This window comes from Galeopterus variegatus, unplaced genomic scaffold (genome assembly GCF_000696425.1).
Source record: "Galeopterus variegatus unplaced genomic scaffold, G_variegatus-3.0.2 Scaffold2060, whole genome shotgun sequence".
NCBI classification, from domain to species: domain Eukaryota; kingdom Metazoa; phylum Chordata; class Mammalia; order Dermoptera; family Cynocephalidae; genus Galeopterus; species Galeopterus variegatus.
Window position 1 is genome coordinate 54,687 of NW_007728171.1, and position 11,147 is coordinate 65,833.

The following is an 11,147-nucleotide window of genomic DNA, read 5'->3' on the forward strand; positions in this document are numbered from 1 at the left end:
GCGCACGCTCAGAGAGGTTAAGTAACCCTGGCCCACAATTCTGACTAATAACTGTCAGAGGGAGGAGTTAAAACCACAGTCTGACTCCAGGCCTCGTGCTCTGAACATTTTACTACATGTCTTTAGTTATATTACATTGTATACTGTTTTTTCCCCCCCTTGGCGTCCTCCTTTTTGGGAACTCTCCATTCTGCTGTTTCAACTTTGGCCCTAGTTGAAGCTGTTGTTTCCTGGAGCTCTTAATTTGTTCACTCCCTCATTTTGCTGGAGTATATCCTCAAAGCAGCTTCCTTAGAAGGGGTGCATAATTTTTTTGCATCTTTGCAAGTCGTAAAACTCTTCGTTTTGTTTTCTGACAATGGTGCAATGTCTTCGAAATTTTAAGGGGAAATGCTTTTCAATCTAGAATTGTATATCCAACCTATCTCCCAGCATCCAGTTGTTTTTAGGATGAGAAGTTTGATGTCATTCTGATTCCAGTTCCTTGGTATGTGATCTTTTTATTTTTCTTTTAAATTTTTGGGAGCTTTTAAAATCTCTTTATTCCTGTGTTCTAAAATTGCATAATGACTGTAGTTATAAATAGCTTCCCTCTTTCTTTCTTTTCTCCTCTTAAAACTCCAGTTAATTAAATGTAAAACCAGCTGCATCTGTTGTTTAACATCTTTTCTCTCCTTATGTACGTGTCTTCATCTTTTAGTTGTATTTTTTAGGATATTATCTGAGCTTTCTTTTTTTTAATTGGTTATGAATACTCATGAGATACAAAGCTGATTGTCACCCCTTGTGCCCAAGATGTGAAGGCCAGTTTAACTTTATTTTCTAATCCCTATATTGGATTTTTAAATTTTAGTATTCATATTTAAATTTCTAAGACCTCTCTTTTATTCTATGGTTGTTCTTTTTCGTATTTTTTGGCAGTGGCTGGTACGAGGATCCGAACCCTTGACCTTGGTTTTCTAACACCACACTCTAACCAACTGAAAGTTGTTTTCTTATAACATCCTCTTCTTTTTTAATGGATGGAATAGCCTTTCACACTTTTCTATGTTTACAAATGATAGCCTTTTTGAAACTCTTCTGTTTCACATTTTCTCTCTTTCCTCCATAATTATGTTTCTGTTTGTTTTGGTGTTGCCTTTTATCTTGGGGGCTTTCTTTGAATATCTGGTAATCTTTTTTTGTCTGTGCATATTTTAGAACAAGGTAATAAAAACTGGGAAGGTGGTTGAGGCTTGTTGACTGTTTGGCTTTGTTGAGGATGATCACATGGGGAGCTCCCAAGGACCCTCCCTGCCCCCCCCAACGCCAGTACATTGAGCTATTGTAGCATGGACCATTGAGTTTCTCCAGAAACAGACTCTGATCTCCAGGGAGGGTGGCGGCTCTCCTGGCCTGCTCCTTCTACGCAGAGGTGTGGAAGGGGGAGAGCCACTGTTTGGAAATGGACTCCCCAGTCTGGCATTTCTGCTCCCTATGGGGTCTCAGGGTCCACAGGCTTCTCTAGGCTTCTACGGGAAAAGCTGGCTCTATGCTTGTCTGTATTTGCCTTTTTGCCTAGTTAGGCTGTGGTTTTCTCTTTCTTATTTCTCCAGTTATCTCTCCTCCAACAGCTTTCCATCTTCCAGAAGTTCACTGATAACACGCATTCACCAATGGCTCCTCTTCCATTCTCTTTGTCATTGAGGCTGTATATTTGTTTTCTTCCTTGATTATCGCTTTAATCAGGTCTCTGAAGGGGAAGAAGATAAATACGGGAGGTAAGTCAGCTTGAGTTAGAGTCTTCATATCATTTTTTATTTTTTTTAAATAAAGGTGTTAGGGAGTTTTTTTTTTTTTTTGGCTGGTAAGGGGATTGTAACCCTCAGCACGCTGTGGTCCACACCACGCTCAGTCAGTGAGCACACCGGCCATCTCCATATAGGATCCGAACCAGCGGCCTCAGTGCTACCAGTGCTTAGGGAGTTATTTATTTGAAAATATTTAAACAACTCATGTAAGTGTTCTGCTTCATATGTATACACAGATTGCACATATAGACAATCAACAATTTCTCAGTAGCAACAGCTGAGATTGAAAAGTGATATATTTATGAGATGGTAACTTTACTATACCAGCCAGGGCTAGTTTTTATTGTTGTTGTTTTGTTTCTTAGGAATGTAACACACAATGTAGTAAGGAATATTCAAGGTGATAATGAGTCTTGATATCATTTTAAAATGAGGATGTTGCAATCTTTCTCACCCCCTGAGCCCGAGACCGTTAGGTCATCAGAAGATCAGGGAAGAGCCTTGGGGTTCAGTGCACACTAACCCCACCCTAGGGCAAACAGAGGTCAGCCTGTCTTTCTCCAGGAGTGGATTGATCAGTTGCCCTGTCCTCACCTGGGAAAGACAAGGTGTCATTGGACTTGCTACTCTGTGTCAATCCAGTACAAGCACCTCTTCTCTGCTCTTCCTTCTCTTGGCTTGGGGGCGCAATGCTTCCCCTGTCCTCTGGGCACCGTTGTCCAAAAAGAATGCCCACGCTACTTGCTGTGCCCTGTACATCAGGGATAGTGTAGGGAAGCCACACATCAGCCCTCAAGGAACCCACATGCTGACTAAGAAATGAGATTCAGAGCTGGTCCTCTTGGTTACTCCTTTTCATCAAAGAAGCCTCAAGAACTTCTGTCGGTGTGTTCTGAGCTTTCTCCTAGAGGACCCCAGAGCTTACTTCTGGGAATTGCCGGGGTTTCCTGCCCAGTACTTATTTGGACTGTTCTGGGAAAGCCCATCTCCTGCCTCCTTCCACAGAAGTCTCTGGATGATCAGCTCAGCCTCATGCTTCCTGCTGTAGCCTCCTTAGCTCATTCCTTTGATCCAGTTGTACTGACCACCTACCACATGCCAGGCACATTGACACATCTGGGTTCTGTCCTCAGGGGGCTTCAAGGTGGCTCTGAACAGTGGATGCAGCAGCCACGTTGCTAGTAAATGAGCTGCCTTGCAAACTTGTTGCTATGGGAGACCTGGGGAAGTCGTTTTGTAAATAAATAATTAGATTTTGATGTAAATATGTGTGTGGGGCATTTGTTTATTTCCTTTGGGTTCATTTGGACTTTCAAGATATCTTTCCAGGTTTTGTTATCTTTCCAGGACTTGCCTGGATGCTGATTGCTCCCAAGATCTCCATAGCAGCAGTAATAATGAAGTGACCTGTGAGACGTCCTGGTAGAAATTCTCACCCAGACTCTCCTGGGGTCTGTCTCTGTTGACTGGTGGGAACTTATTTCACAAAATTATCCCCACCAACTGGGAGAGAGGCATTGGGCTGGGCGTCAGACTTTCAGAGATTTCTCTCTCTCTCTTTTTTTTTGGGGGGGGCGGCTGGCTGGCACAGGGACCCGAGTTCTTGACCTTGGTGTTAACAACACCACACTAACATCTCCACCCTGGGAGATTTCTCTAGGCAGCCATTTCCCAAAATTTGATGCAAGGAATCCTGGTTCCCCAGGGAAGTAAGTGTTAAGTGTGAAGTGCTGGGGAAAGAGTGATTCCCTGATCAGATACAGGTTTCTTTTCTGTGGCAGATGAAGTCTCCCTGAAGTGCACAGTGAATCCCCACGAGGGGCTGGAGCACAGTGTCCCCCAGATTGCTTTTCCAAAGACACTTTGTTTATTTGTGTGTTTGTTTTAAATCACAGTGAATATAAAAGACTGGTGCTCTTTTGAGCATGTTCTGGGACATTCCAGCAACGACACACTGGACTGTGCTCCCAGGAGTGGGTTTGGGTTTCTATGTGGGATGCTTAGGGGCAGCTATCTGGATACAGGGATGAGTAGAGGGGGCTGTGGTCGGGCTGTATTTGCATAGCAAGCATGTCGTATTGATAGGTTACTTAAGGCTTAAAGTAACAAAACCATCTAACAGTGCTTTTAGATGTAAAATTTCCAGCTTAGAGTTGATCATAATTGCTTTTATTCAGAAGGGGGAAACTTAGGGGGACACTCTCCACCCCCCTGCCTTGGTGCCAGCTCTGACCGTGGCTGAACCATCCTTGTGAGGCCATGTGCCTGGGCCACCTTGGATACGTTTCCCTCCTGAGCCTTGCTTTCTCCCAATGAGGGGCTGGATGAAAATGGTTAAGTCAAACTGTTCTGTGGTGCCCTGGGGACTCTGAGGTGCCCCCTTGTGCCACTCAGCGACAACCTGAGTATCTCTGCTGTGTCTTCTTTTTTTATTGATGCTTCTGTAAAAAGTTTCATTAGAACCAAGGGTTTCTGACGCTAAGACATTGGAAACCACAGGACACACAAGCCCCGTTGCTCTCTAGGGCCCTGCTGAGTCTGTTTCAGTTTAGAAACTGGGTGCCTGATACCCATATAATCATTATTGGGGGAGTAGGGGGTCGCTGGTAAATATCCCCCAGAAGGTTCTGCAAGGATCACGACTTGAGGGATGGTGCCTGGCGAGTAGCCTAGGCCATTGTCCCTGAGTTCTATTTTTAGGTACAAGTGACTAGTGGCTGAGAGCCCCGTGTGGGGAGGGACCTGCAGACTCACCACACAGGCAGTTTAAACATGTTTTGGGCATCGGCAAAGTAGGGGCATCAAAAATATGTTTATAATATGTAGAAGCCTCAAAATTTTCATCATAGCAAAAGTCAGAACTTTGTTGCATGGTCTCACATTTCTTTCTGTTTTGGTCTTGCTTTTCATTGTGAATTAGATGTGTGTGTGACCGGTGGAGCCCCATCTCATCAATGCTTTGGTCCTCTGAAGGTCTTACTCTTCCCTGGGATCCCTAAGGGATCCCTAATGTCCCTCGGATAGTCCAGCTGACAGGCATGTTACTTAAAGGATCCTTTTCTTCTAACCTTTAGCTTCAGCTACATGAACCCCTGCCTGTCCTGGGCAGATTCTTAAAATATTTGCCCATCAACAGCCTCTCAGGGAGGAATGTTAAATGCTGCCATGATGTCAAAGGGGCCCCGGGGAGAAGGGCCTGGGCCAAACTAAGCCTGTCACTCACAGCGCCTGGCAGAGTGGGAGATAAACAGAGAGAACCTGGTCTTCTGTCTACCAAATAGCACAGGCAGTCTGGGTGGGTTGGTGCTACAGAGCGAGGCCTGAGCTCCCGAGGACAATGAACTTCCAGACACTACCGACTAAGTGAAAATCAAGGTCTGTGGCCCTTCCATTTCCTTGCCCTGGTCCTTGCCAAGCCTCCTTCAGGATGTCAGGCACCTCCAAGGAGAGTCTGGGGCCCCGGGGGCTGCCGGTGTTGAGCAAGGCCTGCTTAACCACCATGGACAAGAAGCTTAACGTGCTGAATGAGAAGGTTGACAAACTCTTGCATTTCCAAGAAGACATCACAGAGAAGCTGCAGTGCGTGTGCCGAGGCATGGGCCACCTGCAGCAAGGCCTGCACCGGCTGGAGGCCTCCCGAGCGCAGGGCCCAGCTGGGGCCGACAGTGCTCCTCCAGCTGACACCCATGCTGGGTGGCCCGAGGTCCTGGAGCTGGTAAGGGCCGTGCGGCAGGATGCCGCCCAGCACGGTGCCAGACTTGAAGCCCTCTTCAGGATGGTGGTAGCTGTGGACAGGGCCATCACTTTGGTGGGGGCTGCATTTCAGAACTCGAAGGTGGTGGATTTCATCATGCAAGGGAGTGTCCCCTGGAGGAAAGGCAGCCTGGCTGATGGCCCCGAGGAGGTTGGTTCCTGCTTCCCTGCCCTGGCTGGAGGGGAGCGCAGGCCCAGGGGCCCTGGTGGGGAGACTGGCCAGGTGGCTAGTCTTAGGAGAGCTGGAGAGATGTTATTCCCTTCTTGTGCCTTCTCTGTGACCTGTTGATGGGGAAGAGGAGAGATGGAAGCTTACAGGTGGGCTTACAGACAGGACACTGACTGCCACTCTCTCCAGGGAAAGGCAGGGGCAGTGCCCTGGCCAGGACAGCTGCAGGGAACCTAGAAGTGGGGCACACTGTGATTAGGGAGAGGAAGACCATTAAGCTTCTTTGACATCCCTGTGACTTCTCTTCCCCTTGGGGTTCCTTTCAACTCCTTCATACCTGGGGTGGGAGACAAATGGGGAGCAGTCAGTTTGCCCTGACAGGGCTCCTGCTCAGAAACTTAACCCCTACTTCCTGTCCCCAACCTTGTGCTTTGCCCCAGAGTGGGTGGAGGGTGCAGCTGCCTGTGGGGAGATGAGTGTTGACAGTGACCCAGGGGGCACAACAGGCAGGAGCCGGAGCCTGGGGGTGGAGGGTGGCATTTCTGGAAGCGGCTGTTCCCAAGCATTGCATAACCAAACCTGCTGGCTAATGGAAGCTCAGCTGCTGGAGAGGGGTGGGGGGAAGGCGAGGTGTGTAGAGGGACACCCTATTTGGGAACAGCTAAGGGTCAGCCACTTAGCAACACTCAGCCTGAAGCCACCATTTCAGATCCCTGCAGTTACCCACCAACCTCTGGCAACAGATGAGTTGGGGTTTAAAGGGGGTTGTACTGGGCTCTGTGTCAGCTACTGAGGCTGACACAGGAAGACAGGCTTGTGCTTTTCTCCCCTGCAGCCAGGCCAGACCTCACCCTGCTGATCCTGCCTCTCCCTGCCCCGCAACTTCTCCCAGAGCCCACCACCCCAGCTCCCTGCTGTCTGCACTGTGCGCCCCACCTCCTCCACCGAGGTTGGTCTCAGGAAGACGTGACCTTCTGCTCTTGTCACTTAGAACCCAGCTTTAAAAAGGAAAGTTAATCTAATTAACCAAATAAAACAAATCTAATCAAAAAGAAAATTAATTTAATATGCACATGATAAAAAAGAAACATTCAGGTAGTATAAAGAGCCTACATCTCCCTGCTGCTGTTCCATCTCCCAGTTCCCAGAACAACCCCCTGCCCCACAAACAATCATAGACACCAGTTTCCTTTGAATCCTTCCAGATGTAGGCTGTGCAGCCACAAGCACATTGGTACACACCATCCTCTTTGTTTTGTTTTGTTTTAACTCAAATATGATTCACGTTGTTCTGGACTTGATTTTTTTTTTCCCCCGCTTAATATAGTTCAAGCATTGTTTGAGATTTGTACCTAGAAAGCTTCCTTGTTCTTGTTTCTTAATTTTGTGGAGTACTCTATATGGGGGGATGTGTCTTAACTTGTTAACCAGTCTGTGGCATTGTTTCTTTATATTGTTCCTCACTTTTAGCTAGTATAAATAATGATGCAGTGAATATCCACAGATGTATGTCTTTGAACACAAGTGCGAGTTTATCTGTTTGATACAACCTTAGTGGTAGAAATGGAAATGCTAAGCCAAAGGGTAAATTTGTATAGATAAAGCCCGACCAACCTTCAAAGGAGTTATTCCAATTTTGCCTCCACTTTGGCTAACAAAGCATATTATTCAACTGTTTGATTCTTTGCCTGTCTAGTGAATGAAAAATGAGATCTTATTGTGCATGTGTTTTTTTAAACATATTAGTATGAAAAATTTCAAATATTTATATAGAGATTAATATAATGAACCCCAGGAGCCCATCTCTGGAGGCCAAGGTCAATTCATCTGTTCCTCACCCACCTGCCCCTCTCCAGATTATTTTGAAACAAATCTGAGACATTGGATCATTTCTTCCATAAATGTTTCAGCACTTGTATCCAAAAGATAAGGGCTCTTTTTAAAAACATAATCATGATATCATTACCATACTTAAAAAATGAATAGTAAGTTTTTAATATTACCAAAGTTAGTGTTCAAATTTCCCTAATTGTCTCATCCTTAAAAGTTTTTTTTTTTTCCCTTTTTGTCTTTTTTACTGACTGGTAACGGGATCGCAACCCTCGGTGTTGCGCCTGCACCGCGCTCAGCCAGTGAGCGGGAACTGGTCTCCACATGGGATCCGAACCCTCCACGGGAGCGCCGCCGCGCTCCCAAGCTGCGCACTCTGCAGCGCGCCACCGGGCCGGCCCCTTAAAACTTTTTACAGTTTGTTTAGTTGACTCAGATCCAAATAAGGCAATTGCCTAAGTGTCTCTTAAAGCTAACTCTTCTTGTTAATCCATAAAAAAACTAAACTTTTTATTATGGAAAATTTCAAACATAACCAAAAGTAGGTAGAATGATATATTGTGCTTTTAATTTATATTTCTTTTACTAGAAGATTGAATATCATTAATAGGTTTAAAACCTTTTGTATTTTCCGTGAACTGCCAGCTCATGTCCTTTCCCTCTTTTCTGTTTTGCTTTTTTGCCTTTTTCTTATTGATTTGTAAGAGCTCTTCATATATTAATGAAATTAGCTATCATATATACTGAAAATATTTAGGCATTTGTGGATAGGGGGAAGTCATAGAACTTTCTCTTTTCTGAGTTCTTGCAACATTTCTTGTCTGTACTGCTCCTCTGACACTTGATCTCGGTTCTGGTCCTTGAGTTTAATACGCATATCAGTAACTATTACAGAATTGGGTCCAGTCTCCCAATCAGGCTTTCAGCTGCTTATTGGCCCATGACATGAAGCCTCTACTTCTGTCCATGTAATGAGGCCAGGACTGGTCTTGCAAGAGGTGCTCAGGGAATGGACAGTGAACTGAGACACAGCTACAGCTACTTAACACATTGTCAGTACTGAGAACTGTGCAGTATGGAGACTTTCTGGAGACCCTCTTTATGTTTCCTAAGAGACTGGGGAAATAGTATTCATCTGCGGAATTGAATTAAATCCCTGACACTGGCTGTTAAATTTGAAAATTCTGCCAGAACTTCATGAAGGTTCTCCTTGGATCTTCCAAAGTGCCCAATGGCACTTCATTTAGTTGCATCAATGAATTATATTATTTCTAGAAGCCAGGCGCTCTCTCATGATAGACAGGTTCAGGCTCAGCCAGGGGTGGCCTAAAGCATGGTCAAGCCGTTCAGATGCATCAGTCCTCGAGAATGGTGTTCGAGGTCTCTTTTACTTCTTCTGGATGCACGGACAAGGCAGGGACCAGAAGGTTAGACCTGAAGACAGAACCTAGCTATGTGTGGGGTGTGTGGGTTGTGTAGGGTGTGTGTGCATGTGCATGTGTGTGTCTGTCTACACTAAAGACAGAGGGAGGAAGAGGACAGTTTGAGCCTAATAAGGTCTGCCAAAGGACAGTCTGTACGTGTCCCTTTCTACTGGTGGAGTGAAACAGGAGGAGGTCTGTGATCATCCCTCTAGTTCACCCAACTGTAGAGATGACAGAAAAAGGATAAGGGAGAGCTGTCTGCTGAGCAGGGGGTCTGGGCCACATTGATGACGCTGGTGATAATCATAACAGCAAATACCAGCTTTTCTTGTGCCTACCACATGCCAGGCACCAACCTATGCATTCTCCGTGTGCTGTTTCTTACCATCAAGAGGGCAAAGCTTGGTGTCCTGGAGTCCCAACAGGATGAGCAGGTAATCGGATTGAGAGAAGTGGAGACAGAGTAGGAAAAACACAAGGAACCAACCCCGAGCCTTGGGTCAAGGGAACATTCAGGAGAAGTGAGGACTATAGTGCCCCAGTTAGAGGGAACTGCCCCAGTTGAATTTAGCCATTTGAGCCCAGAGTTGCCAGATCTTCAGATTTTTTTTAAGAGAAACCGCTTATGTTTTCACAAAATCAACTTTAAATGTAATCACAATAATTAATATATTTTGTCATCAAAAATCACTTGTTCATTCAAAAGATATTTATTGAATGCTTTCTGCTGACATTGAGCTAACAACGATGAGTATTTGTTTGCCTAGTTCATAACTTCATACGTTTTTCTCTCCCCATAAGCATAAAATCACTTGTGACCAAAAAACCAATATTTTATAGTTATGTATCTTTAGTTCTCTATAGAGATCCATAAAGGAAATGTAACTTTTAAAAATACTGAACTGGAACAATTCCTTAAATTGTGTATTCTGGGAAATTTACAATATTTCTGTATAATTTTGGATGACATGCTCTCTTAAAATATTAAATTAGTTTATCTTTTTGCTCAGGTTTATAGGTAATACATAATTTGGTAAGGATTTTGTGATTAAAGAAAATAAATAATTTCAAAGAGAAAAAAGCCTTTTTCATGCATGCTTTCTTAGTAAGAGGCTCTAATTTCAAAAGTTAGACATTTGCTTAAAAAAAGTAACTAAATCTGCAGAGCTTTTATTTTGTTTAAAAGTATGCTTACTTTCACTTAGTGTTGAAATTTAATAGCATTTCCACTTGATAAAGTATTTTAGCAGAAACGCTTACCATAAAAGCAGCCATGAAAACTAAAATGATACACTGCAGCCTGGAATATTTTAAAAGAAAATTGCCCAAACAAAAGATTTCTTAATAACGACACAAGCAACTATATTTTTTGTGTTTCCCAAAGAAGTAATAGGAATAAACTCAAATTTATTACAATTGCAAATTACTTTTCCAAAAGTGTTGAGGTTTTGACCCTAATACGATGACTAAATTATTTCTTTGAAAATCTTGTAACTGTTGATTTATTGGAATCATATTTCTCACAACCAATTATACCTTTAATGTCACACCTTATGTAAGTAATGTCAGTACACAAAGAGGAACTACTGCCATTGTTTATAGGAACAGTTAAAAGATGATATTACATTATGTAAGCATTTTTTAAGGCAAATTTATTAATGGCCAACACAGCTACTTCTCACTATTGTAATCCACATTGTGTTAGAGACGAAAAAAAATATTATCCCTACTCCTGTGGATCTTAAGTATTGAAGAGCTAAAACTAGCAAACATTTTGGTTTTGTTTCTTAATATGTTGGTTTGGAGGAAGTTTTATTTTTCACATTTTTGGTAACTAAAATTGCTGTCTTCATTCCAGAATTACTCATTGCAAAGAACTGAACTTATTGAGACTAATTTCCTTAAAAATAAAGTTATTTGGACATGAAAAAAAAAAAAAAAAGAAAGAAAGAAACTGGGAACCTACAATTTTTTCTAATCAGTTTTATTAAGGTATAATAATTAAATAATAATTATTTCATTAAGGTATAATTTATGTACAATACACTGCACGCACTTACAAACTATGTACATTTTAAGTATACAGTTCAACAAATATATACACCCATGTAACCACGACCACAATCAAAATAAAGAACAATTCTATTACCCCAAAAGGGATCCTAGAATTTTAATGTAAAA

The 11,147-nt window shown here is 43.3% G+C and overlaps 1 protein-coding gene across 1 annotated transcript in view; it reads left to right on the top strand.

Annotated features, from left to right (window-relative positions):
• The first annotated feature begins 5,217 nt into the window (after positions 1-5,217).
• Positions 5,218-11,147, top strand: part of MYLK3 (myosin light chain kinase 3) — a 38,627-nt gene continuing 32,697 nt past the window's right edge. The window contains exon 1 of the mRNA XM_008580292.1: positions 5,218-5,694. Coding sequence (XP_008578514.1) covers positions 5,218-5,694 — 477 coding nt within the window. The remainder of the gene's footprint in view (positions 5,695-11,147) is intronic.